The sequence below is a fragment of the Hetaerina americana genome, unplaced genomic scaffold (assembly GCF_022747635.1).
Source record: "Hetaerina americana unplaced genomic scaffold, ioHetAmer1.1.p SCAF_3, whole genome shotgun sequence".
Classification (NCBI taxonomy): Eukaryota; Metazoa; Arthropoda; class Insecta; order Odonata; family Calopterygidae; genus Hetaerina; species Hetaerina americana.
Genome location: NW_027286874.1, coordinates 88091784 through 88112898, shown reverse-complemented (window position 1 = coordinate 88112898; position 21115 = coordinate 88091784). Strand labels below are relative to the sequence as shown.

Here is a 21115-nt window from a genome sequence, read left to right as displayed (position 1 = left end):
TACTGTATAAAATTGAGAGGATTGTGAGGGAAAAATTCGGAAATAAGACAAATGTAGTGAAGATATAAGGAAATAAATAAGAGAATAGCTAAAGTTAAGAAAGTTTTTGAAAAGGGGAAAGGAAAATTTCCAGCAAATTGAATTCCAATTGACCTGAGGAAGAGCTTTTCTACGGGGATCGGGATGGTGCGATGCCTACTAATGGACGGTCTTCTCACTCTGAAGGCCCGGGTTTGAATCCCGGAAGTGGAAGGATTTCTAGTAGCATCCCGATCTCTATTTGGACTGATACTTGTTTGTGAATGGCACTTTGAGCACACCATATTAGATGTTGAACTATGGACCCCTCGGAGCCATTTGTTAAGAGTGGGCTATTGCCGACGCCGGGTTTCTCTCCGCCCTTCCTCCATTCCTTGAGCACTCTGTCCCTACCAAATTACCCACCTATCCATAATGGCGTAGATGATACCTTAGATGTCGGTTTAACACCTAATACCAAATGCTTTTTTTGGATTGTGATTTCCTATAGCAGAAAAACATGGTTATTCAAAAAGAAAGATGAAATGCACTTAACAATTTTAAAAAAATATGGTTGTGGAAAAGGATACGTCGGTTTAGTAGACTTGTAGACCGAGAAATGATCTGATGAGAATAAGAGAAGAAAGGAAACTGCTGGGAGAATTGAAAAAGTTGGGGCATGTATTGCACCAAAATTGCTTGCTGAAAACATTCACAGAAGAAATAATTGAAGGAAAGCGGGAAAGATGAAGAAGAAGGATTTGAATGAGTGCTTTAAGGAGATGAGAAATGTCAGAAGTCACAGACAAACGAAAGAAGATGCTCAGGATCGGGTGTCATGGAAGACATACGATTAAAACCTTTCGGAAGAAGGTGCCATCCGAGGAAAATTGCTTCGTTATGGACAAATTGAAACATCGATTCATTGGAATGTCCCACGTCATATGAATCGAATTATCGAAGTGAATTGAATGTCCAACCTCCATTTCAAAGAGCGGGTGAAAATAAAAGCATATGGGAACCACGGGGGGGGGGAGGAGGAGGTGATAAAGTTAAATGTACACATTTTGAGAAAAGAGATCTGAACACCTGAAAGAATTTTTGGGAAGAATTACGTAGGAAGGGAAAGGATGAAATCACGGGAGACGGTCTCTGGGAAACAGCGCAAAAAGTGAAGAGATTGACGGGAAGCATTTGAATTTCCTAGGATTTCAAAAACTAATCCACGGATCGATGAGCCGAGATATAATGGTGGACTGTGGAGAGTGCCTTGCCGATCCATCCAGCCACTCGTCGCCTCTCATTTTGAACTCACATGTGCACGGAGAGCGGCCGGTAGAGCGCGGCGCCCACGCATACGTGCAGCGTGCACGCGCCGAGCAGCAGGAACGCCCCCTGGAAACCGTACGACTTGACGAGCAGGTCGATGATCCAGGGGAAGAGGAGGCCGCCGGCCGCTGTGCCGCTCACCGTGATGCCGTTGGCCAGCGCCCGGTGTCGGTCGAAGTAGCGCGAGACGAGGATGACCCCGGGTGTGGTGGACAGTCCACCTCCGATGCCTGTGTGTGGATGGAGAGAGAGAGAGAGAGAGAGAAGGGAATGAGAACATCACTGAGGGGGGGGGGGCGTTCGATGGATGGATTTCTCTTACTATCGAAAGCATCCAAATTACAAACATCAAATTTTATTTCGGTGAGAGATTAATTACCGAAAAATAACGCAGGAGGGAAATGAGATATTCAAAACTACATCGTTCATCTTAATTTAACAGCAATTTAGCAATGTGTAGCCATCGTGACACTCATGTGCATTAACGTTGGTGGTAAATTAATTGGTTGTGTAATAAAATAAACCATTTTAAAACAAAAAAATAATGTCATACTTTTCCTTGGGGTAGGAGAGGGGATTATATTATGGAGCGAAAGTGAAGGGTGTTGTTGACGGGGAAAGGATGGATGCAGAGTGAATGAGAGTGGAAAGGAGGGATAAAGAATATTGGAAATTCGGAGAAAGGGAATTTAAATTAAGCTAAGGACTTAGTTTACTTGCTTAGACGTACCATGTTCAAGTAACTATATTTCCTCTATTAGGATACCATGAACTCACAGGCTGACTCTTGCCTCTATTCCCTTAGCTGCTACCGAGTTTGAGATCGTGTTCAGCATGATGAGCACTTTTGACTTGTTTTCTGTCGTCTATTTTAAATAAAGTTATAATTTTAGACACTACTGTGTCTTCCATATTTTTTTTGGCTTCCCCTCAACATTTTAATATGTGTGGAAGAACATGCTGTGCAATATTAGTATATATTTAAGATGTTTTTTCCTTATCCTATTCGTTTCCATGCATTTTTTCTGTCCTTAAGTCGCTAAATTCGATGTTGGAATTTTATTCTTCTCTAAAGTTATCTGAATGATGAGTCTTTCCACATCTAATCTATCATCTAGAATTGAGTTTTCGAAAGGTAAATATTAGATTTTTCATATTATTTACATTGATTTCTGAAGGGCCTTGGATTGATCGTCAGAGACTCCAGATTATACCATGCCAATTTAGAGAACTTAATCTCTCTCCTAGAGGCAAACTTGACAAAGTCAAAAAAGACACATATCAAAGTTAGCCAATGCGTTATATTTTAGTATTGGCATAATCAAGGGGCTTGGTAAAATTTGAGAGAATTTTAGATGGTTTAAAATAGGGTTGGTTATAGGTATACATGTACACAAATACATCTACCTACATGTATATACTGTTATACATGTACATATACGAGAATACATGTGTACTTGTACATATATTAGGATAATTGTAACTCCAGGTTATCTGAAATATCTTTTAGTCGATTAACCAAATTCGGATACACACATTACACTGATGATCCTTACATCCGAGGTCGAGGTTACAAATTATTTGAATCTTTAAATCATTGGAAACAGGATTTCTGATTTTCACTTTCCGGACGAGGAAACGAAGGGAAAAAGGATGTGACTAGCACAGTTTTTTTCTATTACTAGGCTCTTTAAAGTATTAATATTAGTTAAAATATCAATTTATGTTAGAAAAATATTAGAAATGTTCATAAAACCATGGATGTGATCGCACTAGTATATACGAGACATTAAATACAAAGGTTTCAGGATCTACTTTGTGAAAATTCATCATCACTGAATAAGTAAGCTTTGTATTTGTTCACACTAAATGCTATTCATTGACTACCAATTTTGTTGCATAGGCGACGTCATCAGGTATAATACGTGCCTGGTGATGTCACCCATACGTCAAAACCGGTAGTAGTGGAATAAAGTTTAGCGCGAAAAAGTACAAAGCTTATTATCCTGTGATACGATAAATTTTGGAAAGTTTGAAGACCTACCTACCTAATGCACCTTTTGCAAAACTCGGAAACGGGTCCGATAATCTTATAAAATATGCCGGTAACTACATTGAATCTGATCCGAGGAAGGAAGAGTAACTAGGATTTATGTAAATGTGGAAACTGATTAATTTCTTTCTAAATCCGAGTCAAGAATCCAGAACTAGAATATTTGAGTGTTAGGTATTGAATTATACGAAGAATGGCATACAATGAGTCCGGCTTTAATTAAAATCCCGATTCTTATTCACTTTCGAATTCCAAATCATTTTCACCTGGCTAGAGTTGGAAAACTTTCTGGCATTCCTATTCATTTAGAGATGAAGTTACAGACCTAGTCAATCTTGCACTTTACTTCCCCGGGTCGTATAATTCGAAAATTTTTGTCTGCTCTTATCCCTATTGTTTCCCTTATCAAGGGAAATATCCACTGTTGACTTACTAAATATTCATACTCCTCAAGCCTGAGGACAAGAGGTGCAAACTTTGGCACCTTTTTTTCCATATTAACCGAAAGGTTCTACGTTAGTCGCCTTGGTCCTTCGTCTTGACGGAAAGAAAAACTCGTTGGTTTTAAACAAATGGGATCCGAGTATCGATTGCTATGACATGTGAATTTCAGAAAAGTTTTATTTTCCTGTTTGATGTTTTCCTATTTCCTGATATATATGTGTTATAAGATTAATTATACTTCGGGTGAATTTTGATCCGCAATTCTTCAAGAGTTAATGGCACAAAAATAGCAGTTACTTTAAAAATGTCTCATATACCCACTTAAACTTAAGAAAAAGACAATTGTTTTGCTTTTTTTCTTATACTTCACCCAAGTTATTGAAAAGTAAACGTCTGAAGTTTGATGCGCCTCTATTGGAAGGTCTCACGCTAACTGCGTCATCCTCAAAGACTCCAGCTCTCCGAAATAATTCGTCGTAGTCTGTGACGACGCGAGGATACCTACCCCTTCACTTACTACGTCACAGGCCCCTCGAGAATCTTTATTCCCTATCCATGAATGTGATGTTTTTCACCAAATTAAAGGATAATATTCCTATCGAATGACTGCTAGAAATAAATTTACCCAATTCTGAAAAGGAGTGTCATCGTTAAAATTGATTCAAATTCCGGAGTGAGCAGTATTATTTTTAAAGAGCTGAAAATTTCGGAGGCGTTCGATGCCGTCGATCAATGGTGCTTTTACGTAAGAGTGTTGGCGTGAAGAGAAAATTGACGAGATCCACTAGGGATCAAAAATAAATGCTCAATCAGAGTGGCTGTGCTAGGTGCTTGAAGGATTTTACGCATAAAATATTTTAACGCCAATAAAACTCTATTAGTTATGACATAGGCTGTTTTTGCAATTAAGGTATGATTCGATTGCAAGTCCCTCTTTATTGCAGATTTCAGCCTTGTCAAGTATTACGGATTTCAACCTCGTGAATTCTTTCCAAAGCCTTGAATTTATTTCATTTGCGTGAGATGTATCCTCATTGCAAAAACAACTAGATTAGTCCTTTTGCGTTGGGCTTTAAACATGAAATAACAACAAAGAGCGATCAGAAACACCCCAGATCTAATTAATCAAAGGAAAACACCTGTTCGAGAGTCAGATCGATTAACCCTCTCGTCTCCCATGAATTGCACCAACACGGTAATTTTGTTTGGGATCGCAAGTATCCCCTTGTATGCCTCTAGTTTTGTTTTTTATTCCAGAACTACCAGTTTTTATCTTAAGCTATTATTGGAAAAACGAAGTTCTATTTATATGCTGGGTCGCATCCTATGTTGCCTATGCATATTTCAATTTCAATTAATTTAAGATACTAAGGGTAATCAAAATTGAACATTTTATTTTTTAAGAGATTTTATTTAGTTTTCACATTTTGTCGTAGAAACTATATAATCGGGTCGTGGACGTTTCGTTCACACGTAACTCAGTTGCATGTGATGCGTTTATTCCAAATGCCAAATTTTTCCTGAATTCTTTATCTGAGCTTTTATCCGAATTATTTATCCGCGCAAAGCATCCAATAGCCTTATTTTAACAAAGTGATTATTTACTCATTAATGGTAGCTGAATCAGGCTATTCAGCGCGATACTGTAGCTAAATCAAGTAGTAAATGGAATCATTTGGACATAACTGGCTGCCAGTGTGGGAATTTTCTAGGAAAAAGGTGTCAGGTAAAATGTCTGCACGTAGCGATATTGATTCACACACGCTTCACCAAGGAACTAACTTTTCTACGAAAGTCCCTATTTTTCTTCATGCCTATTTTAAAGCTGATTTGGTAAAATAATTCCAAAGTAAGGAAATAGAGATTAAGATGGATCGATGGACGATAAGTGTCTTCCATTTCCTCCAGATTTCTACCACCCAGCCATTAACTATAAAGATGTGCATTTATTTGTCGAAACCATCGGTTTAAAAAACCCAGTCGCAAAATTCGAGGATAAAGTGAAGCACTTTTTCTCAAATACAGATGAAAAATAGTGCGAAAAAGTTACGAACAAATGAACTGCTCGTTTCTTTCTCTTTACATGGAATATTGTATTTTGTGTTGCCCGTTGGCGCACAGTGAATAATGAGGACTGAGTCAATGGAAACGAAATGTAGAGAGGGAGACTGATTAAAAGTCCATTTTTCCCATCTAATGTGGAAATGATTATAAATTATAGAATTTTAGCAAGTTCACATCAATTAATTATCTGCAGCGAAACCATCATTCACCTTCTGGGCAGATCATTATGACAATGTGACTCGTAGCTTTGATTTTCTGTCGGTGACAAATTTCATGATTTGAGAGAACAGAGGAGCAAAATTGATCGCATGGGATGCAATAATGCAATGATTTCATCTTATGGAAACATTGATCGATGTTTTAAAACACGATGGGAGCAAAAGCATTGATATTTCGTCTTTGTCACAGTAATTGCTAATGAGGGATCCTACCTCACTAGAAATAAATACGGCAAAGCTGCAATACTAAGGAGTATGATCGCAACCACCTCAACGGCATATTATATTATTTAAAGGGCTACGTTTTACTCCAGTAACAAATGTTTACTTATGAAAGACATTGAAGACTGATTTCAGGTGCTAATGAATTGGAATAAAATACGGGCTCGAATCCGCCAGTCTTTTGGTGTTAATTCCACTTTATACTTAATTGAAATGACTTTCTTCCTATTTTTCCCAGAAAAATATTTGTTTCCCCCCCTAACCTGATTACACTGCTTGAAATAATAATATGAGTGGAACTGTAATTTTTCAAAATTACGTAGGTTTCATTATGTAGACTGGGGGGAGGCAAATGGTGGGGGTTCGGAGACCGGGAGGTGTGGGAAATTGGTCGGTGTCATTCCCAGTGGAAAGGAAAATGTGATAATGTCGGAGCTCGTGAGGGATGGAGAGAACGGCAGGGTTGGTGGGGGAAAGAGGGCTGTTCGTCGGGTCAAATACGGGAGATGCGGTGGGGTGACTGAGTGAGATGGAAGGGGGGGGGGAAGGAGGGGCTGCGGGAACGACACTGGTCGGACTCCCTCATACTCCAATTCACTTCCCCTCCCAATCTGCATACGGATGAGTTAGAAAAAAAACAAGTGTGACCACTGTCGATGAAGTTGTAGCGCTAAAACCAGGTCGGGGCAAATAATTAATTTCTGCCGAAATGGATACATAGTTTTTCATTCGATCATTATTAATTCACTTTGCTTTGACCGCGATGCACGCGCGATAACTGAGGGACGGCACGAGGGAGAGTGTATTCAACAGGACACAGTGTCCGTCAGTTAAAAACTGAAGATCAATTGGTGCTGGGTAATTCAATCATGCCGGAGATGACTAAGAGGTAATTGATAAATTAACTCGGCTTGTGCGAAAAATTGCTAAAAATTAACAATACAATTTCTCGGGAAAAATTGGTTGCCTAAATATAGAAATCCGAGGTAGAGAGCGTATGCAGCACGAGAAATGCCGCCGCGTTGTGTAAAAAATTGTTTTCAATGCTTACTAATTTCACAATAAACATAGTATGGACTTCACACCTAATAAATAAACTTGTTTGGCATCATATATGAGGTTTTTGGGGTGACTGATATTGAAAGCTGCCCGACTATCATAGTCGTTTCGACGACATCATCTTAATCAAAAGAAGATAAAAATATACAAAATAAGTATTCATCAGTATAGTACCTTAAAGTATTTGAAATCGGAACAGATGGCAGAAAACAGAGAATTCCGATAAGACCACTGATTAATGTTAATTTTTCCGATTACAACTTGTAAAAAACTGGCCAAGGTGAACTAGGAATTTTTATTATCTATTTAGTCAACATTAAGAATCAGGTTTGCACAATGAGTCTCGTATGCACTGATATAAAAAAACAAGAGATCTATTTCAAAAACTATTTTATTTGTTTAATCTCTTAAAAAATTTATAATGCAGAATAAAAACCTTTCACGTAATCGCTCACTAAATGACCCAGTTATTTTTTTCCCTTAAAATATTTGTAAAATATGAGATACGCAGTAGTTTAATCGATGACTAACTAAATCAACTCGAAATAAATCGAACCCCTAAATTTATCCTGAGAATTTATGAGTGGGGAGAAGAATAGGGAGGAGGAGAGGCGGCGAAGGGAATTACCTCTCTATAGATCCATACTTGACTCCGTTTTCGTGATTCAATTGTGTTCCAGTTATCTTTATTCTATATCCGGCCAGTCACTTTGTTGTGGCGTACGTTTTTGAGGACACAACTAAATTCCATGAATTCTCAAAGAAACTCTTTTGAAAGGTTACCGGAGAGAAATTTAAATTGACGTCATGTGATGGTATTCTTAGCTACTTGATTACCACTGCGATTTGTTTCTTTTATAACGAGTTCATTTCCGGTGGGCATTTTGTAATCGCTTCGGTCAGGAAAAGTACCCGAAAGAGTAAAGAAAGACTACTACGGTGTCTGCTAAGCGCGTCGGAGCTCTGGGTGTCGTTTTTTCCCCTCTCAAATGCGTCATGTAGTGTATTTGGAGCCATCCGGTCAAACTTGTATGGATATCAAAAGTTATTTTTCACCTTTCGAAAATCGAGAAAGTTCCACACCCACCCAATCATCGTCTCCTCTTTTTTTTCCAAAAACAATGGTGCTAATTGGCCGCGGGGTTCAACAATCCGGTCGGTCGAGATCGAGATTGGGACATCTTCCCTGCGAAAAAATTGCTCCGTAGATTTGTGGAATCACCGGGCAGAGGGAAATGATACTTTAGAGTTCCACAGAAAACCTCCCTCGATCTTCGTTTCCGCTCAGGATTTCAGATTGGCTTTTCGCCAACGGGGACGTCGTACCTGCCCACCTTCGGGATCTCTCCACCTTCTTTCGTCCATGGAACCTCTTACAGCCATTAACTTCTTTCGTGCCCATTCGCAACCCTACTCTCACTCTCTTTCCGTCACCATGACCCCAGTCATTATTTTACCCGCTCCCTTACGTTCTCATCCCTCCCTTTCTCCATCCTCTCGCGTCCCCTTCCACCCACCGTCTCGCGCGTAAGCTCATTCCAGGAATCATCCAACGGTCGATGCCGAGTGAAGGAGAGGCACAGAAGGCTCCGAGGGAAGTCGTCGGCATTGCGATTGAATTCTAATCCCCGGCTTGTTTGCCACGGATTCGGTTTGGAGCGGGGAGCGGATATACGTTTTTTTAAGGCACGGTGGCGTTTCGGGAGGGAGGCGGATGCTCGATCACTCGACTGGCGCCTCCCCACTCTCCGCCGTCACTCTCCGCACCCCCTCGTGTGCGGGCGGGCATTTGAGCTGTTTGCCGATCCCCCGAGATGGATTGACCACGCGAGGAAATGCCATGAAGTCTAATATGTTTGTTCGGAGTGGAGTCGAGGTTATTCGAATTTCATTGAAAACGTCCCCTCTTAATTCTCTCTCAACGCTTGTTCCAAAAATAATTTATGGGAATATTTCAAAGTGTGTAGTATTAACTTAATTAAATTAAAATGAAATTTTCATCAAATTATATTACAATGTATAGTTTCACTATCAGGAATCGAAGTAATTGTACACAAAAGCTGTTTTTAAGGAGGTTAAACGATTGTTCTCTCCAGATTGCACAACAGAGAAGTTACAGTTACATCCAACACTCCTTTATTTTTTTAATAGAGTAGATCGCATTTAGAGTCTTTTTCAATATCCAGTTGTAGAGAAAGAGCGATCTTATTTCTCTTAATTGCCCTCACGTTCATTGTAATAAATGGCCTATTGGACATTTGATTATCATTAAACGAAGTTTTATTTGAAAATTTTGCTTTTTGGTACCTATTTATTCGCATGTCTTATTTTATTTATAATATATATTATTTCTATGTATATATTATACGAGGGTGGTCTGAAAATTTCCGACCTCTAAAATTTCAGAAAAAATGTCTTATATCTTTGTTAGGTCGGACCACCCATGTATGTATCTAATATGTATATATAAAAAAAATGTATATATGTATATATATATATGTATATATATATGTATATATATGTATATATATGTGTATATATATATGTGTATATATATATATATATATATATATATATATATATATATATATATATATATATATATATCCATTGATTTCTCCTTCAATCAGGATATTGGTGTGCTACAGGCATTCGCTCTTTCCTGCTCTAATCTATTTATCTCAGGCCCTGATAGCTCTTCCGTCTTACATTCCTTTGTATTTTATAGCTTGACGTATATTTTTCTCGGTTTCTCGTGGGTACCTTTCATTCTATTCTCTTTCTCCAAAGTCTATTTTATTAGAAGATTTTTTCCAATTCATCTGGCTCTTTCGGTATAGGGCTCAATTTCATCTTACTACCTTGATCAAAAAGTTCCCGGAATAACCACCGTGTGGCGCTCCCATCGTTCCGATTTGAGTTCTGTTTTTTTTTGTTAAATTGGTACATCTGTTGTTGATATTCCCTTTAAATCTTAGTGTCATAACTTGACATTTGCAAAAGTTACGGTCGGTTTTCGGTATGTCCATCAGTGCTTCCTGCGATTTTTCCATTACTTCCTCTCGGCTGCTAAAACGCGTTCCCCGTAATGGTTTTTTAACTCGATTGAACAGAAAGAAGTCACAGGGAGCCAAATCAGGTGAATTCGGTGGCTGTTGGATGGTATTTGTTGCATTTTTCGTCAAAAAATTACGAATAATGATAGCACTGTGCGACGGTGCGTTATCATGGTGCAAAATCCACGAGTTTTCTGCCCACATTTCTGGTCTCTTTCGGCGAATTGCTTCACGCAAACGTCTCATAACGCCCAAATAATACTCTTTGTTTACTGTCTGGTCTTCTGGCAAAAATTCATGATGCACTACACCGTTGTAATCCATGAAAACCGTCAGCATTGCCTTCTTTTTTGACTGAAAACGACGTGGTTTTTTTGGTCTCGGCTCATTTGGTGAACGCCATTCACTTGCCTGATGTCTGGATTGCGTGTCGTACTCATAAACCCACGTCTCGTCTCCAGTAATGATCCTTTTGAAGAATGTGGGATCGGATTCAGCCTCGCAAATCATGTCTTTTGCGACGTCAACACGGTCTCTTTTTTGCATGAAATTGAGGTCTTTTGGAACCAACTTTGCTGCTACACGACGGAAACCCAAATCATTAACCACAATGTCTTGGGCGGATCCATAGGCAATGTTCAAGTCCTCCGCTATTTCTCTGATGGTTAATTTGCGGTTATTGACCAACATTTCTTTTACTTTATCAATTTTTTCACCGACTTTCGATGTCGATGAAACGTCGATGAAAATGTCGATGGTCTGCCACTGCGTTCATCATCTTCGATTGACTCACGACCACTTCTGAACCGCTCGTGCCACTGGTAAACGACCGTTTTTTTTAGAGAATCGTTGCCGAAACACTTTTCCAACATTTCCAACGTCCGTGCGCCACTAAATCCGTTTTTTACGCAAAATTTAATACAAGTTCGTTGTTGCAAATTTAAATCCATTTCTGAAATTGTAAAAAATCGCCAACACACACAGAGATAGATGTACTCTTGGCTACGTAACTTTTGCAAATGTCAAGTTATGACACTAAGATTTAAAGGGAATATCAACAACAGATGTACCAATTTAACAAAAAAAACAGAACTCAAATCGGAACGATGGGAGCGCCACACGGTGGTTATTCCGGGAACTTTTTGATCAAGGTAGTATACTCCTCTACTACCTTCCTTATGACTAATATTGTCTGGATATTTGATTTTTTAATATCTTATTCGAGCAACCTACGATGGCAATTCGCAAAGTAGTGTCCTATTTTTTTCATGAAAAATCGAATTTATTCTCAACTCTGCATGCATCGCTGGAAAGGTTGAGAATTTAGCTATTATTCTACATAGTTGCCTTGACGATCAATCACTTTTTGCATCCTTGAAACCAGTTTTTTAATACCGGCGTCGTACCTTTCTCCCGCCGCGTCGCGAAGCCAACTAACGACTACTTCTCCGCTATAAATTCATCACCATTTAGTGGAAGAGTACGGTGAAAAGTGTATGGACATCAAAAACGAGTGGAAGTGGTGCAGGGAGTTTTTGATGGCCGGGAAAACGTCCGCGATGGGCAGCGGTCGGGGCGGCCGAGTTTGCCGGAATCAACGGTGGCTCCAATTGACGAGATGATGCGCAATAACCGGAAAATTACCCTTCATGAGATAGAGAGAAGGCCTTAATGAAGAGAGTGGTTATTTCTCCGTGCAGAATATTGTGTCTGAGGTCCTCGGTTACAACAAGGTGTCTCACCAAAGGAGTGTGTTTGCATCATGACAATGCACGCCCACACGTGTCACATCAAACGACCACCCTACTCAATGAATTTGGCTGGGATATCATCGACCACCCTCCCTACAGCCTGGACGTGGCCCCCAGTGACTACCACTTGTTTCCCCGCTCTCAAAAAACACTTTGGAGGACAGAAATTCAAGACAGACGAGGAAGTGCAAGAAGCAGTCGTCAGTTGGCTTCGCGACGCGGCGGGAGAAAGGTACGACGCCGGTATTAAAAAACTGGTTTCAAGGATGCAAAAAGTGATTGATCGTCAAGGCAACTTTGTAGAAAAATAGCTAAATGCTCAACCTTTCCTACAATGTACACAAAGTTGAGAATAAATTTGATTTTTAATGAAAAAAAATAGGAGACCTTACTTTTCGAATCGCCCTCGTATTACGAAGAGTGCTACATACTTCTCTGATTTATAGTGGTCAATAACTTTGATTCATAGAGAGACACACTCCCCATGAATGTTCCTTCGCTGCCTTACCACTATTACATATGAAATTATTAATATCTCTTAATTATTAGTTACTTCTTGGCTTGCGTTATTCTTAATTTGATGTCAGACGAAATTCTTCTCTCCCTTGTGTTACCTATGAGGCGGGTGAAATATTTCACTTGCTCTATTTACTCATCTCGTAACACTATTTTTTCCTTCAGTAGGTTACTCATGCCAATATTTTAGGTTAAGTTTCATTAATATACGTATTGTATCTATCAAAATATTGGTTCATTGAAATCAAAGATGCCTATGAATACAAATTCAACTGCGCAACGGTATATTTTAATTTATTCTCCATTAACTTTGATTACTTGTGCCCGTTCCTTGTGCTTTTTATTGAATCTTCCATATATGTATTTAACTCTTCTATTGAGAAGTTACTTCATTTTCTTAACTCTTTTGTGCACAATGTCCTTCATTTTTTTCCTCTTTCGGTTGGGATTCTTTTCAACTTTTTTCAACAACATGTGCATCTTACTCTACTTGGCACTGTCAAAGACATTAATGTTTAAGCTTGATAGAATGATATTTCCTTCCGGTATTCTTAGGGACGGCTGACCTTCCCATGTGCTCATTATTTTAGAATGGATTCGACAGAGTCTTCTTCAGTTATTACTTTTATCCTTATGATATGTCTTTGATTATAATTTAGATATATATGACATCAACTTCCTAATTTATACTTCTTTCGATTCTTAATTTAATTAATTTTTTTAAATGTTTGTTCTTCTTGAAATTCACCGTTTATTTTCCATTTAGATAGGAGCTTAGTAAGAGAAAATGATTTTCTTCTGAAAATGATAGCATCGTAACTTGCTGCCGAAAAAAACATGATCTAAAATTTTGGAGAAAATCTATTAAAACTAGTTAATCCTAACCAGAATTATAATTTCTATCAAATGTAAGCAATATAGAAATATAGATAGTCTGTTTTACGATAGTCCGTTTTACGAATTGAAGGGATTTCCGGGATGTCCCTGAAAACTGATGCATATCGAATAGCTGATTTCTCAATTCATACAAACAACCACTTTTAACTAAAAATTATATTTTGGAAGGGTGGATTTATTTCCATTCCCATGGATGAGAGGGAGGGCCGAGGTTTTTTTTAGTGTACTCACCAGTCAGCACGCCGAAGGAGAATAGGAGGTGCAGCAGTGAGGTGGCGAAATAGGAGAGGATGAGCCCGGCCGAGCAGAAGAGCCCGCCGACAAAGACGACGCTGCGGCAAGTGAAGCGTTGACACAGGATGCTGGTGAGGGGGGCTGCGGAGGAGAACGGGGAGTCACGTCAGTTAAGCAAAAACTTACGTATCTGCAACCGACAGATTCTAAAGGCCGGTAACAAATTCATCCAAGGCACGTACCTTCCTCAGACGAATTCAGAGAAAGCGTGAGAAATGATTCGGCTGTTAACTTAGCGGAGTCATTCGCTGACCAACTGGCAAAAATGTAGGAAATCTTAACAGTAAAAAATACCATTCTCCTGAATTGTAGAGTCAAACCTAAATCCATCTATTTCCGATCGAGCGGAAATTTAAAGCGTTAAAATTTTCCTCTTAACTACACATGTATTTTGTCTCATAATAATTTCAACTCAAAGATATTTAAGAGTAGGAAAAATATTTCATATTAATAATGACTTCATTGCATGGTATTATGGTGCCCGCACCACCGTCCGTTTGGTCACCGATCTAAGGACAAATACCGTTTTATTCTAGACGAGTGAATTTTCAGAGTTAGAATTCTGCAAATATCTCATATTGTACAGAAAAGACACAACAGCAACTAATGTAACACATACTTCCCCTCCATCCCAATACTGAATGTGCGAATTATACTTCCTTCGAGCTTAGATAAGTACAAATTGAGCTCTACGTTCCCCAAATAAACCCAAAAATTTGTCTGATTACTTTGGGAGATGGACAGTAAACCAAACGTTTCTACTCAAATTTGTGAGTTCTTTTATTCAAATATTTAATCTAAGCTTCGTGGATTTATCAAAAATTTAATATTGGTACAAACGGTTTCATCCCACGGTTGATATATTTAGATAGAAATGTTTTACGGGACAAAGTTTGCCTACATAACAATTCATATAAATATATATATATAATATATATATATATTTCGTATATATATGCTTTCGTAGACGTAACACGGAAGTTCCGAATAGTACATTACACAGTAACAAACAATATACAGAAGGATCGGAAGATAGAGAAGTAATTACTTCTCTATCTTCCGATGAAGACGGAGTAGAATTCCGTCGAAATTATCAAGAAATAACGTGTGAGTGTTCCTTTTTTTGTGTTTCTATATTGTTTGTTACTGTGTAATGTACTATATATATATATATATATATATATATATATATACACACACACACATACACATATACATAAACACATATATGTATATATGTACATGGTAAAACGCAGTGAATGAGAGCGTGCAGGTTGTGGGTAGGTTCATTTCCTCACAACCCCACCCTTCCGACTCCCAAACGGTCCTTTTCAACTCCTCACCCACTTCAAGGGCCCTCCTGAATCCACATTTCTTCTGCAGGACACTGAGAAACTCACGAAAAGGTCCTTCCTCAGGCTCGTGGCCTCAACTCCCACCCGCACCACTCTCTCATATCCATCCATCTATCTCACTTCCCGCTCAATTCTCCCAACAGAACTCAAACCTAATCATCTTCGCGCTCCCCTACTCCACACCCTCTCTGTAACAAATATAGCTCGATGTCTTATTAAAACTTTACCTGAAGATATAATTTATTTTATGAAACCGGTTGTACCGCAATCAAGGCAACCAATCACCAGTGTGTGAAATTTACAGTAAATTCTTTACCTATGACCAATCACGTGACGTATGACCATGTCACCAATGACCATGGCATATTTTATCGCAGAAACTACAGATAATTTACTCTCAACATCCACCACTATTACAGTTATCAACTTGAAGGTTGCTTGATAGATGAGGGTAGAATTCACCCAGTACTATGCCCAACGGTGTATAAAATCAATGTATTAAGATAGGGGGGCTAGTTCCTACCCTTGTGTCGTTTCTGGTATCTTAGGAAGATCTGGTAGCCGAAAAATCACACCGTTTTGTTAAAGCTGGGGGTGCCCGAAGGCATCACCCGGAATTGAAACCGAGCCCTCAGCTCAGGGTAAACTCCCGATGAAGAATAATTTGCGTAGATGCTACACTTTGAGTATCACTATTTGTTGAACGTAAATAATTCATTCAGGATTTCCACAAACCCGCGATACCAACATAACCATTAATTTTGACAAAATAATTGGTCATTGATTTTTTCAATTATTTTCTGCTCATTCTTATGTGGAATATTAATAGATATTTTTATTTATCTATAAAAAATAAGGTTCCAGTTTTCATAAAGGTTCAACTCTATTTGAAAATTAACTATGAGATTCGATTTATGAATCTTACCTAATGCGAGGCAAAGTGTAGAAAGTATTGCTGGTATCCACGACGCGAATGCTGCCGAGGAGTCCTTGAAAGCTGCCATTACCTGTAAAATATTAAGTGATTCAATTAATTTATGTTCTTTGTTCAAGTAAGGTTTTAAAATTGAATATGAAATTGACGGAAAAGCCTTTTTAAATATTTTTATTATCACGAGTTTTTGGTATGGTAAAATTTAATTTTTCTATTTCTTCCAGTTTTTTTATATAGACTTGGGAAATAATTAAAATATGAATCTGACATTGTAGTACAAATGTAAATTAGCAGAAAAATATTCGCCATAACGTGAAAAGCAATGCACAATGTGTTGAACACAGCATGCGTCTAAATGACTGTTGCCATTCGTTCTCGCCAGGTTTGTGGGAAGTGTGGGATATCTCATTGCAACGTTCAGCGTTAATTGACCATGTTGTTTTTTATTCCTTAAGATATGGATGAATTAGTCATTTAAACCGGGAGTAATGCAGCTATAGATAGTTGAAGAAATTTTGTGTTAGTTCGCCGAAGAGCTAAAATATAAGCATCAACTATTAATGGTGTCTCCCTCTTCCTAATTTTTAATGTCACCTGGAGTGAAGTATTATTCAAAATAGCGAAAAACCAAAATCAAAACATTTTCTCAGTATATGGAGTCATCAACTTCCAGCCAGCTTACGGAAACTTTAGTGAAAAATTATTACAATCCATAAATTTTAGACACCTGAAGAAAATGAAAGGTTTTCCGGTATTTGCGTGCATGAATTTATCTTGTGTTTCTCAAATTAGTATGTCCAAATATCGATAGTCTTGAGTGATCTAATGTGGCATAGTTTCCGCGATTTAGTGATCGGGAGAGATTTCTCGCGGGCCCCTAGGAGTGGGACACACAGGGAACCCACCTCAACGAAGAGTACGCCGTAGGACTTGAAGAGGCCGGCGACCCAGAACTGGACGAGGAAGGCGCCGAGGACGACGGCCCAACCGTAGCCGCCGTCAGGGGCCTGGAAGTCATCCCAGTCCATGTCCTCCTCCTCCTCCGCCTCCTCCCTTTTCCTCTTCTTCCTCTTCTTTCGCTTCTTCTTCCTCTTCTGCTGATCCGAGCCCTTATCGTCCTCTCCCCCGCCACCCCCGTCACCCTCGCCCAACTCCTTCTTCCGGCGAAAGCGGGCGAACGCTGCAAACGGAAATGAGCAACTCTTTCATTAGGTTTTTGTCTTTCATTAGACTAGGAAATTTAACAATATTTCCTCTGGAACTACAGTGTTGTGTTGTATTTTTGACTTTCTAGTCTAGTCTTATGAGGTTTTGCGAGGGCATAATCGATTTTGTAGATTTTTTAGATTATTTATGCAGTCTGGAATTTTTTTCAAACGTTAAACCAGACTTAAACGCATATTTCATTTTTAAATCTACGATTCCAGCTTTAATTGAAGTATCTGGTTTCTTAGTAAACTAAGGTACTGGTCTTTGAGGGTATCTCAGGCAGTCTATTTATTCTATCTGATCTCGAGGTGAAAATTAGCCTTTAAAACTGGGAAAAATACGTACAAGCAATCACATAACGAACAAAAGAGAGGGGTTACTCTTCTTTGAATGCCCAAGACTTTCAAAATGTTCGTCAAAGCCATTCAGTGACTTCAAAGGAACTAAAATAAGTTCCAGAATACTTCAGTTCAGCCGACTAGAAAATATGTTTCAGTTATGATTTTAATCAGAGAATAATAAAATAAGGAATATATTATGGAGTGTACTACTTATTTTACTCGGAATGACTGTATTTCAAGTTGAGTAAAGTTCAATAATACGAAAATTAGAATATTTTCCTTAGGTTTATACAGAAAAAGGATTTTCAGTACAAATAAGTTTAAAATTAGTATATAAATGATGAGTAGAAATGCCGCCGATATCGCAGATTCATTTTTCAGGAACAGTTGATATGATCTTAATGCGTTTTTTTCTGTACGTGCTACCTTAATATTAGCCTGGTATACCATGGGTATTTTTTAAATCAGCTTTCTCCGTTTACTTGCATTATTTTATACACGGATCTGATGCGGGTAAGAAAGAAATTGGGTGTTAAGGGAAACCAATTCATTGGTTCATTGATTATTGTCGACTAATTATTCAGCAAAAGATTAATAAGTAAAAAAGTCAACTTAAATTGTTAAGAAATCCGTTTCCGAATACTATGGCGGATTCGGAATCCGCGGTTAATTAGAATTGTTGTGATGGAAAATAGATAGCAAATACAATACATATAATAAATTAATACAGTATATATATATATAATTTTTACTCTCTGAATAGATTATTTATTGAAGGATGCACGCTTACGTTTCGAGTCGACTGACGTGTTGGCATAGCACCTTCCTGGATACTCTAGTCCAGAATATAGAATAAGTGTTTATTTAGTGATGCATGTAAATGCCGCGAATGCGAGTAGAATACGGCACAGAATGGGGTATGTGTATTGGAATTTAAAGTGCCAACAGCTTCTCTGCATTGGTGCGTACCTCTCATTTCCCGCTGCTTCTCCTTCCTCAGTTCCGCTGCCTTGGCGATTAACGGCCGGGCCGTCACGCTGGAAAGGGTCAGGAGGTTGTCTTCATCTTCCGGCGTCGTTGAACCAGCTTCTGGACTCACGCGTGGTCGAACATCTAATTCGTCGCGGCCGCTTTCCTGGAAAAAGGTAAGGAAAGGGAAGACGAAGGGATTTATCATGTTTCCTAGCACTGAGACACCATATGTGCAACACCCAACCCTTGTAGAGCGCCTGGAGCGTATGTTACGTGTAATACATATATGTAGTTTGAATCGCCTAAATACCGGGGGCTCGCGATTGAACCCGGCGGCGTTATTGTGGGTTATCCCACAACACGTTCGTGTTGTTCGTTCCTTCTAATGCCCAATTCTCACATTTTTTCTAACAGAGCGGAAGATTATTCACACTAAATTGACTCGCAATCCACTCAAGAATGTTTTATAGCTTACTGCTTGCTCTTATTGCACTTTCCTTGAAGAATATTGTTGTGATAAGTTAGGTTGTGGTATCTTTCCTAGGTATTCATGTTTTTCGCAAATGACACAATCTCAGCTTTCAAAATGCACAGAATTAATTCAATTGATTTCATTTCTTAACCAAAATTTCCCTTATAATTGCATCATTTCCTAATGTTTCCCTTTTTCCGTACCTCTTATAGGGCGTTTATGATCAATCACACCTGTTGAACACTCAGGCTCTAATCAAAGTTTTATGCTTTGGAAATGCCTTCAATGGCGTAGCACAATTATTTAATGGGCAGTCTAAAAATACTGAGACCTATGTCTTTAGGTTGGTGCGTCATATAATGGGAATTAATTTGATCTATCGGCACTCGACCGCAAATTGAGGAGGCACGGAATCAAGATGGTTCCCGGGGAGGAGAAAAGAAAGGGATGGGGGAAGAGAGGAGGACGGTTGAGAGATCCATCACCTTAATTGAGAGCCCACAGCAGGGCGGGCAGCAATAAGTGAGCCCTTCCCATCCCCCTCGAGTCTCTCGACTCGCAATATATATTTCTTTTTATAGAAAATCCCCTCGGCATTATCCCAACCCACACATAGGCCAACCCCAAGCGACAGTCCCCCCATCTCCTCCCGACATCCCTCCGCTAACCGGCCGCCCGTCGGTCTGTAAGGGGCAAGGAAAGGCTGGAGTTCCCCTTTCGGGCTAAATGAGTTGTGACTTCTATGGCTCACCTTAACCTTAAGGGTGTTCCCCAAAGGGCCGTCCTTGAGCGAGATGGCCCTCCCCTCTTGCTTGAAACCCCTGGGCAGGGACTCCGTGGTGGAGAAGGCGAAGCGCGCCCCTCTGTTGTTTCCGAGTAGCAGGGCCCTGCCCCCCATACTCGTCACCGTCAGCTGGTTCTCCTCCTCTTCGTCCTCGTCGTCCTCATCATCTTCCTCTTCGTCCGTAGGTCTGCTCGATGGCGAAGGGAGGGAGGGAGAGAAGGGGAGAGATTGGCATTGGTCAGGTTTTTCCTCGGTGCGAAAAGACGCTGAGTGATTTGTTTTCCCTTTCTTTGGGCTAGAGTTAAAGTCCGGACCGTGGGGAACTTTCGGCAGTGATGAATACCAGACGGGGTGTATGAGGTCAAGTACTGCTGTGGTAAGTCTTTTATCGGCCAATTATTGAGAGCTCTAAATTACCGACTGCGAGAACATAAATAACTCTTAATAAACTTCGATTCTGTCAGCGAACGCACACTTGAGATTGATGACTTACACACAATATCGATTTCATGAACACGAGATTCATAGTATAAGAGGGCGAACAATTGCCGAGGCTGATAAAGAAGGCTGCTGAAATTATTAAGACACCCAACAATACCTTCAGGGAAGTTTGTTAACCGTTGTCTAATAACTATAAGAGTGGCTTTAATTTAAAAAAATAAAAAAATGTCCATGGTGCCCCTTAATTGGGGAGGAAAAACGGATGGGGGAAGAAGATCATGCTGGACCAGAATATAAGCCGAAGAAAATGGACGAATTGCACTTCACCTGAAGAGGTCTATTTAAACGCCAGCGAAACTACTTTGTTCTTGAAAAATATTAGCTGATGAAATAGATGCATTAACACCAATGTGAAGAAGCTCTCACCAAAACTTGAACCTTGTGTAGTAGTCCACTCTTAGGTTTCGTGCAGTGGGCGCTGCGATTGGGTACGGTATTCTATTATTCGGAAAAAAAGAACATATGAAACCTTTGACTATTATAGCAGGCTAATATCGTAGACATTTTCCTCTCAAATCTTCCGAAGGGAAATAAATATTTAGAAATTCTATCATCGCAAAAAGTCTTTGACTGAATTTCAGAAATGCGGTACATGGTAATATCTTTGTGGCTGCGAGATTTTAAAA

The 21115-nt window shown here is 39.3% G+C and overlaps 1 protein-coding gene across 3 annotated transcripts in view; it reads right to left on the bottom strand.

The window, feature by feature from the left end:
• LOC139690995 (uncharacterized) overlaps positions 1-21115 on the bottom strand; it is an 80901-nt gene that overhangs the window by 28303 nt on the left and 31483 nt on the right. For all 3 annotated transcript variants that reach the window (XM_071588691.1, XM_071588693.1, XM_071588694.1), the window contains 6 exons: positions 19956-20175; positions 18730-18895; positions 17116-17390; positions 16202-16283; positions 13859-14002; positions 1334-1577 (listed from right to left, as the gene is read on the bottom strand). In XM_071588691.1, coding sequence (XP_071444792.1) covers positions 1334-1577; positions 13859-14002; positions 16202-16283; positions 17116-17390; positions 18730-18895; positions 19956-20175 — 1131 coding nt within the window. The remainder of the gene's footprint in view (positions 1-1333; positions 1578-13858; positions 14003-16201; positions 16284-17115; positions 17391-18729; positions 18896-19955; positions 20176-21115) is intronic.